Genomic DNA, 20,574 nt, shown 5'->3' on the forward strand with positions numbered 1-20,574 from the left:
ATGGCCCGAACCTGTCTGAACTCTTGTGTTGCTTGCACCATCGTGTCCCTGATCTCGGCGATCCCCCACGATCATCTCTCTACCTAAGGGTATCCTAGTAAAACACTGACAAGATGTAACTTTTATGATTCTGATGCATTTGCATTTGTTCAGGATCTAGGGAACCAAATAAACAACATGTTCTTCAATCACAACTTCTATAGCTAATTAGAGGTAATATAGTCATTTTCCAGTACTAGTAGTATGTCTAAATTTTTCTAAACGAACAGTCTTTGCGGGATGGAGGAAGTACGTGTTAATTTTCTTCTCTGTAGATTTGATCATATTTATATTGATTTAACTTAGAACAAAGCAAAATACCTTATATTTCAAGATAGAGAAAGTGAGATTAGGTTTTCGTGTTCCAAATAGTACTCGAATAAGCTAATTAGTTTTACAATACACTAATTAGCATATTACAAATATTAAAATGGATTGAGTAATACTAGATGATATATACTCTCAACTAACTATATCGTTTGCTGAAATGTAGTAATACCATGAATACAAACAGGCATAGGCACTCGATTAGATCGAACTTATGGGTTTGGTTCCTGGGTTATCTATAAAATTTGGTTACCTGAAAATCAGAACCTATTGGTTCCATCATTTTATTGAGACAATCGACTTCAGCTTTTATCAGTTCTGCTCGGTCTTCAATTCCGACCGAACTGACCGATCCTAAAATTCACAGACAAAACGATCCTCAAATGTAGACAATTCATCCAAAATCATTTCTACAAACAAAGACAATCGATCCCAAATCAACATACATGATAGGATATGAAAAAAAAAAACATACACAACTGTGTTGACGCAAATCTGGTCAACACATGAAAGCGATAGCATGCCGGATCACAAAAGATCCTCACCAGTGAAGTCCTGCATAGGCCGGTCAGATCAGTTCTACAGACCAGTCAGACCGGTTGAGGCAGAGATGCCGCAGAAACCTAAAACCGCGAGCTCGGGAGGGACCACATCGGAGCTCGCAGATCTAGGGTTGTCCTAGAGTCAGCAGGCCATCCAGAACGCCCTCGATTACCTTAGAGACGAGCGAAGAACAGCAATGAGTTGGAAAAGTTAGGGTTTGGAGATAAAAGTAAAGGATAAATGTATTGATTCTATTGGGATGCCCTCAATTGGTCGTGGCCCTTCATATATATAGGGTGGGGAGGTCTGTACCCATTAGGAGTCGAAACCCTAACAAAATCCATGTCAAAATACAATTCCTAACTTGGATTGGGCATTTCGGACCGATCTGACCGGTTTATGGACCCGTCCGACCGTCCTGGACTGGTCTGACCGGTAAAACCGGAGTGCAAGTCTTCCGGGAGGCATAACTTCCTCATTTGGAGACCAAATTGGACGCTCTATATATGCATTTTGATCGTCTTGATGAGATATACGCAATAGTGCAATCTAATTGGCATTTTGACATTGATACCCACATCGGTCTGACCGGTTTACATGACCGGTCTGATCGGTTCACCCAGATTGTCCAGCAAACTCGGTATTTGCCAATTTTGGGTGTCAAAATATGCCCCCCCCTATTTCTTGGTAAAGCTTGCGTACCAAGAAACATTTCTCAAAGCCCAAAATTGCACTGGGTTTTACCTGCCCACTTGCACAATTTACATGGGTTTGTGTGAAGGAAGCACTGGGTGGAATAAAATCTCCATGTCGATGAAGGACCTGTTGGAAGAGTGGCTCCCTCTTGGGTGTCGAAATTATGACTTAAAATGTTTCGTTATAGCTGGGGTGTTTTGGGTTCTTTGGAATATTCGAAACAAGATAGCTATTGAAGGGGGTTTTCCTTAAACTACCGACTGAAGTCCTCTTTAAACTTGATACTGTCTTACAGCGATGGCAGGTGCTGCTCCGAGAGGCTGACAAAATTACCCTAGATGGATGGAGATCTTAGACGAAAAGATGGTGTGAGGAGTTCCTGGAGAAAGTCCGAGATCGCCCACCATCGCAAGACCTGTTCTAGTTTCTTCTTTCTACCCATGCTTGAGAACTCTTGTAGTCGTTTAGCATGAAATCCTTTGTATTTGGTGCTTCTTTTGTAAGTCGGTAACCCCGACCCTGAATGCTTGTATCAAACCTATATGCTTTCTTTAAAAGCAGGGAGAAACCTTTATCGAAAAAAATTTGCACTGAAACAATGAGAAGCACCTGTGCCAATCATGCCTTGCTTTCAAGGGCGATAATGTATATCGGTCATGTCATTTGATTATGCTCAATATCCTTACCTCAATTCTGCTTCATGCCGAGCCAAGCCTGAGTACATTATTACCTCGGCTGTGAATTCTTGAAACACCAATTGAAAATCATTCTCACACTTGTAAGCTAGGGATGCATAGAATGACCGAATTGCTATAAAGTTAATCGGTCGCCACAATATCTTGATTGGATCATGGCCAGATTACTCTTGAACCCTTCTGATTTTTTTCACCTTGTCTTCCAATATATCTTCAATTATGCAAATGTCCAACAACAAGCTTTTTAACTACTAACCATGGCCTCAATAAGTTATGAAACCTCAATAGCCGAAGTAGCAGCCCAACTGGTCAGATTAGTGTCAATGGCACTTAGACCGGTTTGTTCATAATGTACCCCCTTGCATTATTGAACATCGATCTTTAGCATGAATTATCTTTTGAACATGATGACCTGATGATCATTGTTTTAAAGTATCTCTATTTTTTCTCACTGACAGTTTGCAAACTTTATAGCTCGAATATAAAAATTTCTAATTCGACTTTATTTGCTAATATTAAATTTTTGAACCAGTTCAAGACTTCAAAACATAATAAAAAGCCTTGAGAACCCTTTGCAAACTGATCTATTGAATAGAAATTTCATGAGGTAAATTACCATTTGCCGATTTTTTGTCCCCCGAGCACTAAAGTCTCGTTGAGCTCCACGTTGCTGCATTCTTACCGTAGCCTCATGATCCACTAGCTCCTCATTATCTTGTACTAAAGGTGCCAGTAGTATTTCTCCATTACAAGAAGCCAAAATGGGAGTTTCTGATTCGGCTTCTGCTCAACTACAGGCTGAACCAGTCTGACCGGTTGGTCAGGGCACTCAAACCGATCGGTTGTACCGGTCTGACCGGTCGGTAAGGGCGGTCCGATCGGTCCGGCTTGCTGGTCAGTTGACTTCACCTGCCACACCTTGCTCGGAGGGATGATGGGCCTGCATTTGTTAAATTGCCCAGCCTTCAGTTTTTCAGCCTCCTGTCCCTTCTTCTCTTGACATCATAGGCACTGCAGCTTCCTCTTTTGAGTACGAGTCAACCCAAATGGACACCATCTTGGTTGAAGGCACTTCGATGTTGTAATGTTGCTGCTGCTGGCCTCATGATCACCAGCCATGATCAACCTCTGGACAGAAGTATCAACCGATTTACCAAGAACCATCGGTCTTGTGCCCTCCTCATTGACAACCACCTTGATGTTGCTGATCTGCACAATAGCATCGGATTTGATCTTCTCTAAATCAATAGTGGATTGTACCGCTTCTTTCTTCTCCTTGACACGATACACCTATCTTGGAGAATGAAACTGACCTGATCCCTGATGGCACCGGTCTAGCCGGTTCTGGACCGGTGTGACCAATGTAGGCTTTTGCCTTGGACCTGATTGGTGAGAGCCCAATCAGTCATGCACCGGTTGCGATAACCTGTCAAACACAGGTTTTCTGAAGTTCCCTCCCCTCGGGTGAGATGGTGGATGTGGCATCGGATAGCATTGCATCCAAATCCCTTCGTGCTCCCACGCTGGGCGAGAAGAATCTGATGTCAGCGGCGCCCATGTCATAGTAGGATACACCTTCTGAGGAGGGAACATGGTGGTGACATCATCTCTGCGCTTGCTGAATCGTCTAGGTGATGCAGGTTTGCCTTGATGCAGAGGTGCCCTTGGTGTCCTTTTCAACAACCGATCCTTTGGAACGGCCTTTGCATACTTGTTAAGCAACTGATCAAAGGTTAGCTTCTGCTTCACAACTTCTCCTTGCACCTTTCATTCATTCACCTTCCAACTACCCACTTTCGAACACTTGGGCTTGAATGTTTCGGGTCAGCCCTGGAGATGACCGGTCCGACCGGTCGAAGAGGCTGGTCTAACCGGCCACACCTGAGTGATAGGCCCACTCAAGTTCTGCGAGAAACTTGCTTACCCCCTGGTCTTGTAGCTTTCAAAGTAGTTCTCAATGACTCCTTGCCATCTGAAGCCTTTTCTAACATCACTACTCTAGCCAGAATCTTGTCGTTGACATGTTTCGCCCTTTCTTCACCAATGATCACATTTTTCCCTTTAGTTCCTTCGGTTCCGGCCGAATGAGCACTTTTGCGTTGCTCAAATCAATGATGTGAACAGGGAATGACGCCTTGTCAACTAGAGTCTCATGCAAAGCCAATTGTCCTTCATTAATGGCTGATTGTATCTGTCGATGGAAAATGTTGCAATTCTTGGTTGCATGAGAAGAAGAATCATGCCACTTGCAATATGCACGCCGCTTTAATTTCTCAAGCGGCGGTATGACATGAGACAATTTGATGTTTCCATTCCTATGCAATTCATCAAATATGCAATCACATTTAGAAACATCAAAAGTAAAACGAGCTTCTTCTTGCCGATTCTTTTGAATCGGCTTAAGTGATGAATAAGAATAAGGTATAGCCTCAGAAGACCATACAAGCTCAGCAACATAAACTTCCTTTTTTCCCATCGTTCGAATTATCGGATTCACAATCAATATGTGTTGGAATGATGGGTCTCACAAGTTTCTTTGGCCTTTTTAAATTTGGACTCTTGGAGCAAAGCTCTAATTTGAAGTTGACTAATGTAAGGATAATCATAACCTTCGAGCTTTTCTTTAAAAGGAGAAGACAAACCACCAAGAGCCCAACTAGCCAAATCCCTTTCAAAAATTGAAAAATTAACACATCGAGTTTTTACATCTTTGAATCTTCTAAAGTAATCATGGATGGACTCATCTCTACCCTGTCTAACCAATGTCAAATATGTCAATTTCGCTTCATTGACTCCACTATAAAAGTGATCATGGAATTTTTGTTCTAATTCGTTCCACGAGTGGACCGAATTTGGAGGCAATGAAGAAAATCAAGAGAAAGCAGTTCCAGTCAAAGACAAAGAAAACAAGCGAACACGCAAAGCATCCCTAGAACTAGGTTCTCCATGTTGGGCCATATATTGACTAATGTGTTCTCAAGTTGTTGTATTATCATCATCGTTGAATTTTATCAAATCAGGAACACACCAGCCAACAGGATAAGAAACCAAATCGAAGTCATCGGGATATCGTTTTTAATGCAAACGAGATCTAATCATATCCACTCCGAGTTTGGCTTAAAACATATTAGCCAGATCTTCTTTTATTCCAGTAAGATCGGCTTCATAATTTCTACTTATAGATGCTTGTGCGTTAGAAGTTAGACGATGTGTAATGGGATTAGTTTGTGACATCGTTTGTAGATAACTAACGGGTGCATGCCTTAACATATTATTATGCACATTGTCCGGAATCGGCCCAAGATGGACACTCGATCCTCGTGAAAAATAGGCGGCACACTGCATGCTACAGTAATATATGAGGAATCAAAATTTGTCAATTCATTCATTCGGCAATGGCCAGCCGAACAAGGAACTGATGCAAACAGTGTTGGTGTTGCCGGGCTGATCACCGTCACACCGGTCTAATCAGTCGGTTGGACCGGTCTGACTGGTTCGGCCATGTTTGTTAGGGCCGAACGTGGTGGCAGTGACTGCCCAGCGAAATAGTTCGGTGACATACTATACAACAGTTGTGATATAGATGCGGATGCTGCCGATAAACTAGGGTTAAGGGTTCCAGTAGAATAATTATGATCCACACCTTTACCCTTAGTCGAGGCTTGAAATTGATTATTAATTCTAATAGAAAATACTCGTGTAGATTTATCAATTCTCTTCTCGAGAGCATCTACAAACTGATTAATAAAATCGGCTGGCAATGCTTACATTGCTTGTCGTGGAAGTAGATGGGTTCGACAGCATGATGAATTCATGCTTCTGGATCACGCCTTGCCGAGTCCTCTCGTAGCATGCAAGCAATCTCCTCGTGGCCTCTTCGTGCTCCCTCTTGAGCTGGGCCTCGAATTGCATGCGACACTTCCCAGGTATGTTGTCGTACTCAGCATCGATGATGTCCTCGGGGTCTATCTTAGATGCATCTGCTACATCACCGGCCATGGCTGCCGATGAAGATTTCTTCTTCCCCAGTGGAGTCGCCAAAATATGTTGACGCAAATCTGGTCAACACACGAAAACGCTAGCACGCGCGGATCGCAAACGATCCTCACCAGCGAAGTCCTGCGCAGGCTGGTCAGACCGATTCTGCAGACCGGTTGAGGCAGAGACGTCGCGGAAACCTAAAACCGCGAGCTCGGGAGGGACCACATCGGAGCTCGCAGATCTAGGGTTGTCCTTGTTCAATAGGCCACCCAAAACGCCCTCGAACACCGTAGAGACGAGCGAAGAACAACAAGGGGTTGGAAAAGCTAGGGTTTAGAGATAAAAGTAAAGGATAAATGTATTGATTCAATTGAGATGCCCTCAATTCGGTTGGAAACGCTAGGGTGGGGAGGTCTGTACCATTAGGAGTCGAAACCCTAACAAATTCCATATCAAAATACAACTCCTAACTCGGATTGGGCGTTTCGGACCGGTCTATGGATCGGTCTGACCGGGGTGCAGATCTTCCGGGAGCATAACTTCCTCATCCGTAGTCCAAATTGGATGTTCTATATATGCATTTCGATTGTCTCGATGAGATCTACGCACTGGTGCAGTCCAATTGGCATTTTCACATTGTTACCCAAATCGGTCTGACTAGTTTACATGACCGGTCCGACCGGTTCGCCCAGATTGTCCAGCATACTCAGTATTTGCCAATTTTGGGTGTCAACAAACTAATCCGAAATCAACAACAGAATTGCAGTTGCAACATGAAGGAGGCGTCGTGCAATCTTAAGCAGCTGGCTATTTGGGCTGGAATCCGTCCAGATCTCAACGAGTTGGGAGGGAAATTGAGGAAAGGAGGAGAGGGAGATAAGGAGGAGGCCAAACAGGTGGGAGAAAACGAAATACCAGTTCGGTGTATGTAATGGTATTAGTGCGTAATTTCTACCCAAATACGATGGGTAGTTTGTTAGGACAGATTATAATCTGAAAGCACCTCCTCCACAACTTATAGATTATCATAATCTGAATAGCAATCAGTGGTTAGCTATTCATCAGTCTGTACCGCTGCTCTGGCTTCTTACATATGGGTCACTGTAACAGAACATTTTCTATACAACCAATACAGCAGTATAATATCCGAATACGGAGTACTTGCTCCATACTATAAATTGCTTGTCTTCATGGGTTGAAACATTGCTGAATACTCCATGAGTATAACCTCGATAATTTGTCAGGAGCCCAGGAGAAGATATTGTAGAGAATGACTTCCCTGTCCAGACATGCTTTCAAGTTTGAATACTGCATCGACATGCAAAACTGTGGATTTTCTCCAGATCACATAGACATAGCATTCAGGCTTACAAGTCAAATCTCCAGATCAACCTACACATGACATCTGATCACAACCAAAATCTTCATTGGCTATAAGTTAGACGCTAATTATTTCTGAATTTCATCAGATGGTGAAACAGATGCTGCCAGCAGAGAAGAAAGTGATGGGCGTAATAGAAGGTACAGTGAGGGCCCCACAAAAGGTATCAGTGCAAGCGGCAGAAGCCATGAACCATTTTTCCTGTTAAGCAAAGGATAAAGCCAAGCATTAGCTTAGTCTCACTCTCATGTGATGAATGTTTTCATTGCTATCATTTAACTCAGGCACTGTAAAGTCTATCATACAACTTCTCTACACAATATTTGTTTAAAATAAAAAATAAAACACATTTCTACATAATGTTAAGCATTAGTGCTTTCGTGCTTACCATCGTCGCGCTGTCATGTCATTGTAGACCCAGAATGGTGAGAAGGTCGATAGCAAAGTGAAATCAAGGCAGGTGGCATGAATCTGATACATGACATAAAAGAAATGAAAGGTTAATTCGACCCTCACAGTAATGATTAGATCCATTTTGATGAAATGCATGGAAGTGAACCAGTGAGAGAAAGAAATTATGGCATCATCAGCAAATTGAAACTCTGGAATGTTTCTCTGTGTTCCACCACTAAGTGTCAAAATTGTTTAGGGGTGTCAAAGCAACAACTAACTAAAATTGATGAATATCCGGGATATATGTAAATATATGAAAGTCAATAGTGCAACAATTTACTTTATAATATGACATAACATTTGTTATTACTCTTTCAGTCAAGACCATGCTGCAGAACTTACAAACTTGCTCTCCCTAAAGTATCGAATGAATTCCTTCCAATCATCACCACCAGCTTTGCCTGCGTATATAATCAGTCCAATGCCCAGGGCAAACACCACCTGTAGAATGATTTGAAAGAAATAGTCAATAATGACCCAATATAGTGTGAAACATAATGAAGTAAAGCTAAAGCGTACTCCTGCAGTTAACTTTGACTCAAGAAATTTTAATGGCCATTGCCCAATTTCATCTTCATCAATGGGAGGTGGAGGAGGCTTCCATAGGACAAAGTATGGAATCAAAGCATATGCTCCCCCAATGCATGAAAGAACCAGGAATGGCCATACAGGAATCTTGCTTTTGGAACTGCAGTACAATTTTACTGTTAGATTATTAATAGAGAAGACAGTACCATAGAAAAAACTTGCTGCTACAATCATATTTTTTCTTCTGATGTGTATTTTTACCATGAAAACTTGTACTCATGAAAAAAAAAATCATATGAGTGGCAAGGAGAACAATAAATGCAAAATGACTAGTATCTCCAAAATTTGGACATAGATATGTCCAGTTTTAAGTTTTGAGACGACCACCCATTTCTAGTCGATGCAAATATAGGCACTGTCCTATACATGCTAGTGAGAAACGAGAATATATTACATTTACATCCATACACATATACATACACAAAAGATAGGAAGAATCATGAATTTAGTAATCTACAATATAATAGTGACAATGTACTATCAAAAGGAGGTGAATGTAATTCGCTCCTTATACGGGAGCAGCCCTGGTTTTTTTGAAAAGATCCAGAAGGATGTGAATGTAATTCACATGAACTATATGGCTAAAATAATTGCAGTCCATGAGAAGCGTGAAAACATTGCAGTTATGGGAGGGGTCCATAACATTATCTTCTGAATAGAAGATGATTACAAACATTTTATTAGTTAAAGAACATGTCATGAATTGTTCTGTAAGAGCTGACCTGAATACATTATTCAAACACAATAAAAAAAGATAGAATACAAATGAAATGTGATATGGTTCTTTAGTATACAACTTAATTAGCAATTAATTAAATGGGCCATTTCATAGATTTGGAAATTCACATATTCATTTCTGTTCTCCCAGTGGGAAAAAAGCAGCACACAGTAGGCTAGTTCAACAGCATGCTGGGCAATAAAGTTGTTTGGGTTGGCTTATTCCATAAAATAAAGATTCTACAAGTCATGCGGCATTTAACTATCACTATATCAGCATATCAATATAACAATTTAAATGATCTTACAGTACAAGGTGTTATTACAACAGCATGCAAGAGAATCTAACTATTACCCCCAGCTTGCTTGGGAAGGCAGTGTTGCTGTTGGTCATTTTTTGTCACACACAAAGGACCATCTCTGCGTTGTTGTTGTTGTTGTTATTGTTATTGTTATTGTTATTGTAGATCATTTTTCATCAGGACCATATTGGTTTAACAACTGTACCAAGGATTAATGAACGCTTTAAGATCAACCCAATAAGATCAAAAAAATTGCAAGCATGTACACCACAGCCTTCATCACTAATTAACTATAGAACATTCATACAGCATGAGCTGAATGCACATGGCAAATTAAAAACACACACGTAAACAATGACATAAGATAAATTAAATACAATATTATTCTTACCTTCTGCCAGTAGGAAGAAGCAACATACTGTAGACTAGTGGCCAGAGGCCCATAATGTACCATAGAGCCACAAGAACTTCATTCATTCGAAAGCCATCATCACCTTTCAGATTTAAAAGTTTCTGCAAGAAGTATGTGTCTCTGTACTGCAGCCAGAGTGGAGTCACAAATTAGCATTATTTCTCCATATGCTGAAAACACAAGTACATGTCGTTTAGATCTATGCCAAGTTAGGAACATAGATAAAAAAATAAGTCTATGCATCCAGCATGTGATTAGTTCCTGCAACACATAGACACCCTTTGCAGAAGATAGCATGATTTTAGGAGGCATGCATCCAAACAGGCAGCAACCGGAACAATCAGTATTTTGAAGAATGCAGAATCAATGGGCACACATTTCATGAAGAACAGAGATTTCCAAAATATCAGGAGTTTATTCGAACTTAATTCCAAAATATCTCAGTTGATCATGATTGTCTTAGTTGATACTGGCCAATTACATCACATATGAAATGGTGCAGGATTAAGATACTGCAGAACTACTGAAAACCACCTAATAACTGATCAATTAATCCTCCTCACAGTCTTGTAGAAGTTTCCTTCAAAAGTGCATCCTAGTTTGCTGTGTTTGGTAGATAGCTACATATTGGGCCTGGATAAATGAATTACGGCTTTTCCCCCTGCCAATCCAATCAAAACCATAGGTGGTGGGTGGAGATGCCATGGAGGGAGCAGTGCAGGCTGGGCAACCATATCATGGGACATAGTAACATTTTGCCAGATAGCGCAATCAAGAGCATGTGATGCTAAGCAACTCTAGTGAGAATCGACTTCAGAAGACAGAAGCTATGTAAATGCGCGAAACTAAAACCTATTATCGTCACTGACAAGCAGTAGCAAGGGAATTCCAAATTTCCAATCCACATTTCACAACAGAGCATACTGAATCCCGTACCGGTGTCTGGTTGGGCGCGAGTTGGAAGACGTAGTACATGAGCCCCGCCCAGATGCCGAAGAGGAGCACCGACGTGGTCCAGTCGCTCAGCTTCCCACCTCCGCTTCCACTACCACTCGCAATCCGTGCTGCTGCCCCCGCCACCGCCTCTTCCTTCTTCTTATCCTCTTGTTCCTGCGCAGGAGAGCCGGCGCCGGGTGGACCCTGGAGTGAGGAGTCCCGGCATATTTGGGCCCACCCCCTGGGCCGCCCTGCCGTGCGGCACGCGGCGGCGCTGAACAGAGGGTCACCGGCTCTGGCGCCCCTGGTGATGCCGGCCAAAGCGGGCCTCGCGACATGGGGGCTCGGCAGTGGCCTTGGGAATGGAGCCAGGGGAGCGCGGGAGCAGGGGAGCATGAGGTAGGTGGAGGATGAGGACGCCATGGCTGCGCGCGGTGGTGGTGCTGTGGAGCGTGGTGGTCCGGTGGGTGGGAAGCCGGCGAGGCGAGCCGACCGGCGCGGGGTGGTCGTGGGAAAGGATATGGTGACGATTCGATCCTTTCGATGACACATCGACGGCTAGCAAGTCTCGCCGGAGTAGATTCTCCTGTTGATTTCACGAGATACCTGCCAAGAGAACTTCACGACCTTTTCGATGTATACAAAAACAAAAAATGAGATTATACTACCTTAATATGATGCCTAGAGATTTTTCTAGAAAACGCTTCGTGGCAAAAATGCACTATAATTGTTTTTGAAACTTTTAGAAATCAAGAATTAAATTTGATAACACAAAATCATTTCAGTAAATATTTTAGATAAAAGCAAATAAAATCTCTTGAACAGATTGTAAATGTTTTGCCTCATTCGGACTTGGAATTTTTTATTTTCAAATTTTTCGATTAATATTTTAAAATTAACCTGCTTGTTTTTTAAGTGGTAGTCCATTTGGCCGCGCGCCGGCTTGGCATATACTCATATGTTCATTCATGAGTTTGTGTGCTTCCAAGGTATCCCATGAAGTATTACTTCAGATCGATATACTGAGTTTGTCTAATTTTTAGCGATATTTATGGAGGAATTTCAGTATAGCTTATCATCCACAAATAGATGGTCACACCGATTTTGTGAATAGGAGCTTGGGCAATATGCTGCGTGCTCTTGTTGGTGACAACCCCAAACAATGGCGTAAAATTTTATCTCATGCAGAATTTGCTTTCAATCACATGCCAAATCATCCAACTGGACTTTCTCCATTGGAGGAATTTGTGAGTTGTAATTCAATCTAGATTTCTGTCTTGTTCGTGTGTGCCTCTTGTTAGATCCTCTCTCTCTAGGTTCTAAATACTGCATTGAGAGAGAGAGAGGAGTCGTGACAATTGTTAGTAGTGGTCATTACTACAAAAACGATTTGCAGCAACACCGTGAATTTTTTTAGGGGCAGACCAAAATTTCACATGCTGCTACAAATAAACCAGAGTTACTGTAGCATCCGACCCGTCCCTAAAAATATATTTTTAGGCATGGATCACCCCATCACCCGCCCCTACAAATGGTGGTATCTCTAGGGGCGGGTCATCCCTTCCCCGCCCCTGAAAAATTCGAACACACTGAAGCGGGCACCTCCACCTTGAAAAATTGGAATGAAGCGGGTGACCCAGCCATAAAGAATTCAAACGAGAGAAGCGGGTGCAGCCCGGCCTTATCTTATCCCTGACCTCTCGTTCTCTCAGCCCCTCTCTCTCCTATTCTCTATCTCTCCTTCTGTCTCACCTCGGTCATCTCTCTCTTCACTCCTGACCATGAGCGGGGGCTCCTGCGGCGGCCTCCCGCAGCAGGCGGCGGGGAGGGGCAGCTCCCGCGGCGGCCTCCCGCGTCGGCCTGCGGGGAGGAGCAGCTACCGCGTGGCCGGCGGCGAGGCGGGCTCCCGCAGCGGCCTCTATGGCGGCGGATCTGGGCCTCCATGGAAAGCCCGCAGATCTGGGCGGCGGCCGGCGGGGTCCTTGGCGCAGTGAGCGGCGGCGGCGACTGTGGCGTGGCGACCACGGCCGCGGCGAGCCTCCCCGGCGGCGGCGCGAAGACCCCCTGGTCTAGGACACCTCCCTCCCGTTGGAGAAGCTCCTCATAGAGACCGCCGCGCGAGCACGTTGGCGACGCGGAGGCTGCGCGCGCCCGCCTGTCCGCCGCCGAAGGAGGCGAGAGTTGCGAGCGTGGCGGCCGAGCGGCGCGGCGGTGCAGGCGAGAGCTACCGGCTTGGCGGGCCAAGCGGCCGCGGATCTGGGGCCGCTGGCGTGCGGCCAGGGGCAGCGACGGTGCAGGCCCCAGCAGCGGGCAGCAGGCTTTTTTTAATTTTTTATTCTGTCGTAGGTGCGGGTGACCCCCTCACCCGTCCCTGAAAATACATTTTAGGGGTGGACGCCGCACCTGTCCCCTGCAAACAGCTATTTTAGCTGTGAAAAGCAGGGGCGGACGCCGCACCCGCCCCTACAAACCTTTTTTTGCAGTAGTGGGTAAACCATTGGGCTATGTCTTATTTTGCTTGACTTAGACATTTTCCACGAAATTCTAGCTAAAGTAAACGAGATGTCATTGTTCAGATGTGTTGGGAGGTTTCCTTCATAGGCTTGTCAAGTGCGTCCATGACAGTAGGGCTTGTCACTTGCAAGGTTGCATGCTTCCTGTGCGCATGCTATCACTCAAGTTTTCTAGAGCAAACAAAAGGATATTTAGCAACCTCTTAAATTCAAATGCATGTATACACCTGTCGCAAATAGAGTTTTACTTGTGAAGTTGCTGCAAAGGCTTCTGTGGTTAGTAGGCCATTCAGTTGTATCTACGTTGTTGCCCGTTAGCGATAGCATGGGCACAAAATGTCATGTCATTTTAATTTGCAGCACTCGGAATGTCTTGCTCACACTGTCCTTATGGTAGAAGAGAGAAGTCCTCCTCGTTTGCATGCAGTCTGATGTAGGCACAATGGTAGATTCAAGGAAGATCCATGATGGATGAAGTAACATATATCAGTGGACACCGCCACCGGCTCCGTGGCCACTGCTTGAGGTTGCAGAGACACAGAACGCCGTGGCAGAAAGCACGCCGTCGTCGCCGTGATGGTAGTTGACGGCCTGGCCGGCATGGTAGCTCGTCGTGCAGCGTCTTCTGGTGCGCGCGACGGCGGCCGGCTGTCGTATCCCTAAACCGCGGCAATCGCCGGCGACGTGAACACGAGCAAATCGGAGAGCAGATGCGATAACTTGGGGGAGGGGAAGAACCCTGACCCCCACTCTATTTCCTTTTTTCTTTAATTCCAAAATCTGTTTTCTCCTTTACATGGCGTGGGTATTCATACCCAGAGGTCAACGCACACACTGGGCCCACAATGCCCCGCTGGACACACACATGTCACGCATCCGATGTGGCCGTCGCACCGCGCGTGACACCTCCCCCCGCTGGAGAGACTGCTTGTCCCCAAGCAGCAGATGTAGGAAATCGCTGGCGTAGCACATACAAGTCCTCCCATGTCGCTGAATCCGCTGGCAGGTGGGACCATTTGACCCGTACTTGTGGAATGGCAGCATTTCCCTTCTTGACCAACCGACGCTCCAGAATTGCCTCCGGTTGAAGCGTGACCGTATCCAGGTGAGCTATCTTGGTCACATCTGAATACACTGGAGAATAGTTAGCAGTAAACGGTTTCAATTGGGAGACATGAAAGACGTCGTGTATCTTGCAATCAGCAGGTAAAGCCAAGCGATAAGCCACTGCACCGATCTTTTCTGTAACAGAATAGGGCCCAAAGTATTTGAAAGCCAACTTAGGAAATGGTCGATTAGCCACCGAGGACTGAGCATACGGTTGTAACTTCAGTAGCACTTGTTCTCCGACTTGAAAGTGACGCTCAACTCGGTTACGATCAGCATATGTCTTTCATACGATTCTGAGCGCGAGCCAATTGCTCCTTCAACATAAGTAACTGTTCCTGACGAGTGGCAAGTAACTCAGCAACTGTGGTGGAAGCATCTGAAGTTTCAGGTGGCACCGTTGGCATGATAGGATCGCGACCATATAATGCTTTGAAGGGTGAATAGCCGAGAGCCGAGTGATATGATGAATTGTACCAAAGTTCAGCCAAAGGCAGCCAAGCTTTCCACTGTTTGGGTTTATCATGCACTGAACAGCGCAAGAACATTTCCAGACATTGATTCACCCGCTCTGTCTGCCCGTCGGTTTGGGGATGATATGCTGTGCGCATAAGCAATTGTGTACCATGTAGCTTGAACAGCTCTTTCCAAAAAGAACTCAGGAATATCTTATCACGATCACTGACGATTGTAGTGGGAAATCCATGCAATCGAATGACCTGATCCAGTAGTAACTTGGCAATCGATTGCACAGTGTAGGGATGTCTGACCGGCAAAAAATGAGCATATTTGGTCAGACGATCGACCACCACCAAGATTACTGAATAGCCTTCCACAACTGGTAAACCTTCCACGAAATCCATGGACCAGTCCTGCCAAGCACCCATAGGGATAGGGAGTGGCTGTAGTAAACCAGCTGGGTGATCATGTGTGTGCTGACACACATCACATTGCTGAACAAAACTTTCTACTGCTTGCTTCAGCCCTTTCCAATAAAAGAGACCCTTGATGCGATGATAGGTAGCGGTAATGCCAGAATGACCTCCAATGGGGCTAGCATGAAATGCTGCAATAATTTTAGTTTGTAGTGCAGAATTGTTACCTATCCACAATCTGCCTTTGAATCGAATGAGACCATTCTGAAGAGAGTAGCCAGCTGAATCAGGACTATGAATGGCAAGCTGAGTAAGCAGTTGTTGAGCCAAGCTGTCAGTTCTATACGAATTGGAAACTTCTTGCAGCCAGGCTGGGTGGGACATAGATACAGCTTGCAGAGACATGAGGTGCCCAACACGGGAGAGAGCATCAGCAACAACATTCTCTTTGCCTTGTCGATACACTACCTTGAATTGAAGCCCCATCATGCGAGTCATAGCTTTACGTTGCATTTCAGAATGAAGGTTCTGTTCAGTGAGATATGCCAAGCTTTTGTGGTCAGTGCGTATCAAGAACTCTTGTAGCTGCAGATAAGGACACCATCTTTCCACAGCCATAATTAATGCCAAAAACTCTTTCTCATATATGGACAAGTGTATGTGTGTAGGTCCTAATGCTTTGCTGAGAAAAGCCAAAGGTTTGTCATGTTGGATGAGCACTGCTCCAATACCATTGTCACAAGCATCAGTTTCCACAATAAAAGGACTGGTGAAATCAGGAAGGCCCAAAACTGGAGTAGTTACCATTGCCTCCTTCAGACTAACAAAAGCCTTTTGGGCAGTTGTAGACCACACAAACTGTTTGCATTTCAACAAATTAGTGAGTGGCTTGGCCAGCAGACCATAGTTCTTGACAAATCTTCTATAGTAGCCTGTCAACCCCAAGAATCCCCTTAACTCAGTGAAACTAGTGGGTGTAGGCCAGTTGTACATAGCACTGGTTTTGGAAGAATCAGTAGCCACTCCCTCAGCAGATATGATGTGGCCTAAATATTCAAGTTGAGACTGGGCAAAAGAGCATTTGCTGTGCTTCAAGTATAACTGATGTTCCCTCAACTTGTCAAACACTTGATTGAGATGACTAAGATGAGATTCCAAAGAGGGGCTGTAAATAAGAATATCATCCAGAAATACTAGCACAAACTTTCTCAGGAAAGGACCCAAAATATCATTCATGAGACATTGGAAAGTAGCTGGGGCATTTGTAAGGCCAAAAGGCATCACTCTGAACTGATAATGGCCATGATGTGTCTTGAAGGCTGTCTTATATTCATCCCCTAACACCATCCTGATCTTATGATAGCCTGCCCTCATATCCAGTTTTGTGAAGTATTTGGCTCCAAACAATTCATCCAGAATTTCCTCAATTACTGGCATAGGGAACCTATTTTTGATGGTCAGATCATTAAGTTTACGATAATCAACACAAAATCTCCAACTACCATCTTTCTTTTGAACCAAAAGTACAGGAGAAGCAAAAGGACTAGAGCTGTGAGTAATCAACCCTGCTGCCAAGAGGTCTTTCACTTGCTTCTCAATTTCAGATTTGTGTGTTGGGGAATACTTATAAGGTCTAGCATTGACAGGAACAACAGTAGGATGTAATGGGATAGCATGATCATGTACTCTTTGTGGGGGAAGAGTAGTAGGAATAGCAAATAGATCTGAGTATGAATCCAGCAAAGACTGCACAGCAGGAGGTACCTTTGAGGAAACCTTGGACTCAGGAGCATCCACAACTGCAAAAGCCCAGATATCATTGCTCTTCCACTGCCAGAACAAACTGTAACCAAGTACCTACCCCCCCTTTTTGTAACCTGTACATCTGAAACCAACTAGCAGCATTATCATCCAAATGCAATGAAGCAGTAGTGACCCACATGTGTTCAGGAACATTGCAAATATGAAAATAATCCATGCACTTATCTCGCCAGATTTTGGGATGGCGGCCATCAAAGCGAGGGAATGAGAGCTTAGGGATGTAAGTGCGACTACCCCCCTGATGGTCAGAAACTGGACGACCCGAAGGAAATTGGGGGTGGATGGGATGGATCTCACCTGTAGGAACATGAATCGGAGAAGGAGGTTGTCGTGGCGCATCTGTCCCTATGAAATCCGAGGTCCACTTGTTCACAACCTGACTCGTAACCTCCACCTTGCGAGTGAGAATCTCCTGAGCATGACCATATCCTTCCATCACCTCGGTGTTGTGAGTCAATTGAGCGCGGATCTGTTGCTGATCGCGGCCAATGTCGGTGACGCGCGCAAACAGAAGATCCAAACTCTCCATAACCTGATCCCAATGAGTGTCCTCCACCTGTGAACGCTCCTCCATCCGGCCGAGGAGGATCTGAGTCTGCACGGAGGGCTTAGGGGGTGCCGTGGCGACTGCACCGTAAGCAGAGCAACAGCTGCTCGACTTGATGCACCTCAATGAGGCCCGAGCAGGGTCGCTAAGCCGCCGGAGTACAGCAGTCGCACTGCGAAGCCCACGCACAGCACCGAATCGCTCGATGCCGCGCCCGTGATGCAGACCACACCGTCCCTAGCCGCGGTATCTTCGAATCCACTACAGACCTAAGCGGCGCGAAATTGATGTGGTCGACGGCGCCGGAACTGGCTAACCGGCGATTTGCGGTGGCCGCTAGCGACGGTCGTCGGAAAGCGGGGCGGAGGACGCCGGAATCGTGTGATTCGCGGCGGAGTGGGTCAAGCACCGAGGGGACGGGCTGACCAGAAGGGAATGGAGCGGCGGAACGGTAGCGGCGTCGAGGAACGCCCGAATCTGATACCAATTTGTCGTATCCCTAAACCGCGGCAATCGCCGGCGACGTGAACACGAGCAAATCGGAGAGCAGATGCGATAACTTGGGGGAGGGAAAGAACCCTGACCCCCACTCTATTTCCTTTTTTTTCTTTAATTCCAAAATCTGTTTTCTCCTTTACATGGCGTGGGTATTCATACCCAGAGGCCAACGCACACACTGGCCCCACAATGCCCTGCTGGACACACACGTCACGCATCCAATGTGGCTGTCGCACCGCGCGTGACACCGGCGTGCCTGCCCAAGGACGGTGCGGCAACCTAACCGAGGCCCTGACAATCAGCAGGCACGAGCACGACGCCGTCGATGGCAACGCAGCCATCCAACAGGGGTGCGGACGCGACGCCGGCCGGTGCCAGCCATGGACGACGGGGGTAACCCGTGGCGCGCGCGTGTTGACATGGCGCAGTGCCGTCTGCCGTGCGGAGAGCGCGATCGAGGGCAAGCGCCTCAGCGTTTCGGAAAGCAAAGGCGGTTGGCCTGACCCTGCCACGCTGGCGCTTACGCCAGCTGGCCGCTGCTGGCGCTTACATTCCCTTCTTCCCAACCGGCATTTCAAATCCCCAGGCGCTGGGCCCCGCCTCCTCTCTTCTTCAATTGCTCCGACGCCCCTCCCCACCAAAAACCTCCTCCACAAACGCCGTGCCCCAGCCGAGAGCCCGCAACCGCCACCCCCTGAAGCGTCCCCCACCTCGACGCGGATGCCGGGGTCGCGGCCCGCCGGCGCCGCCTCCGCGTCGTGCTCGCGCGACGGCGGCTCGGGGCCGTCGCGCGGCAGCTCCGCCTCCGCGTCCGTGGACGAGGCTCCCTCGGCAGCGATGCGTCGCGACGTGGACTTCCCGGACGGAACGGAGTTCAACAGCGGCGAAGACGCCTCGCTCCTGCTCCGCGCGCCACCGCGGGCCTCCTCCCTCGCCGTGCGTCGCGACGTGCTACCGCTGCCCGGGCGTCGCCACGCCTTCGGCTTCGTCCACTCCTTCGAGCACACCGGATTCGCCGTCTTCTGCAGCTCCCAGGAGAAGGACGACGGCGACATCCTGCGTCATCCCCTCGTCTTCGACGCCCAGGACCTCTCCGTCGTCCTCATCCCCGGGGTGCCGCCTCTCCACCCACAAGTTGGGCATCATCGCGGATACTCTTGGCGCCGGCCGCCACTTCATCCTCGCGCAGTTCCATCCAGAGGAACTCAAGCTCGCCACGTACAGCAGCCGGACGCAGCGCTGGAGCAACAGCGACGTCGAGCCACCCCCTTCCGTACGAGATCAGGTATCCGCACTGCAAACTCACCTCGTGATTAGCCATTCGGGGTGCCTCGTATTCGTTGATCTCGTAGTGGGGGGCTTCTCATCCTTAACCCCTTCTCTGAGGGCGTGCTTGCACCGAGATACTTGCCTTTCCCTCTGCCTGACAACCACGCCGGCAGCGTCCCCAACCCAATGCTGTCAGCCGAGATCGGGCGTTGTCGCTTTGTCATGCCAAGCTGCGGGTATTTGCTATATGGCCTTCTGCACTATTACCACGGTTCACTCGCGATCAGCACCTGGGCATTAAATCGTCCACTTGAGGATATGGATCCTTGGTTCTATCAAAAGACTGTGCTTCTTGGGGACATCAGGGAAACAGAGAGCGGGGAGGGGGGGGGGGGGGGGGGGGGGGGGGGGGCGCACTTGCACTACGGGCCCAGACACAGACACAGACACAGACACATGGCAAACAATTTTCTGCAAAAAATTTTTTGACTGAACTAATTACATTTGAAAAATTGTTTCATAACATTTTATCGAATGAGCATTGAAAACACATTTCCAAAAACACTGAACAACTCATGGTTTACAATTCTAATCAAAAAATTCTATTATTTCATGCATTTCAAATTGTATAAACCAAATCGTTTCCACTGTGTGTTTAACCAAATTTGATTTAACAAACTTTAGTGTCTTTTTTGCCAAATTGCATAAATATTACACGTTTGATGATTATTTTCAAAAAAACATTATTTCATGTGGTTATAGCTTAATTTAATGTATATTACGATGATATGATTTAACTGCAAAAAAAATAAAATTCATAAATGGATCCAAAAAATGACCAAATTTTTGCATTAAGGAATCTAAGTACGATATT

General features: G+C 46.1%; 1 protein-coding gene across 4 annotated transcripts; it reads right to left on the reverse strand.

Annotated features, from left to right (window-relative positions):
* Positions 1-7,270: 7,270 nt before the first annotated feature.
* On the reverse strand, positions 7,271-11,598 carry LOC120678557. 4 transcript variants are annotated; one of them, XR_005676628.1, is made up of 6 exons: positions 11,071-11,594; positions 10,114-10,259; positions 8,635-8,803; positions 8,396-8,556; positions 8,051-8,133; positions 7,271-7,863 (listed from the first exon to the last, which is right to left on the reverse strand). XR_005676628.1 is itself a non-coding variant. In XM_039959799.1 (6 exons), the coding sequence occupies exons 1-6, from the start codon at positions 11,491-11,493 to the stop codon at positions 7,731-7,733; spliced, it is 1,053 nt and encodes a 350-aa protein (XP_039815733.1). In that variant the 5' UTR covers positions 11,494-11,598; the 3' UTR covers positions 7,271-7,730. The 4 variants fall into 4 exon arrangements, 3 of the variants coding, with proteins under 3 accessions (XP_039815733.1, XP_039815734.1, XP_039815735.1); XM_039959799.1 differs by having other exon boundaries at positions 8,458-8,556; positions 11,071-11,598; XM_039959800.1 differs by lacking the exon at positions 7,271-7,863 and having other exon boundaries at positions 8,050-8,133; positions 8,426-8,556.
* Between the last annotated feature and the right edge of the window lie 8,976 nt (positions 11,599-20,574).

The sequence above is a fragment of the Panicum virgatum genome, chromosome 6N (assembly GCF_016808335.1).
Source record: "Panicum virgatum strain AP13 chromosome 6N, P.virgatum_v5, whole genome shotgun sequence".
Classification (NCBI taxonomy): Eukaryota; Viridiplantae; Streptophyta; class Magnoliopsida; order Poales; family Poaceae; genus Panicum; species Panicum virgatum.

What these genes read in the sequence shown, in the direction of transcription:
- LOC120678557 (XM_039959799.1), bottom strand. Translation starts at nt 11,493, where the DNA reads ATGGCGTCCTCATCCTCCACCTACCTCATGCTCCCCTGCTCCCGCGCT. An exon ending in TCGCGCCCAACCAGACACCG is followed by an intron (nt 10,260 to 11,070) that starts GTACGGGATTCA and finishes CTCTGGCTGCAG; the next exon opens with TACAGAGACACATACTTCTT. An exon ending in GACATGACAGCGCGACGATG is followed by an intron (nt 7,864 to 8,050) that starts GTAAGCACGAAA and finishes TTTGCTTAACAG; the next exon opens with GAAAAATGGTTCATGGCTTC.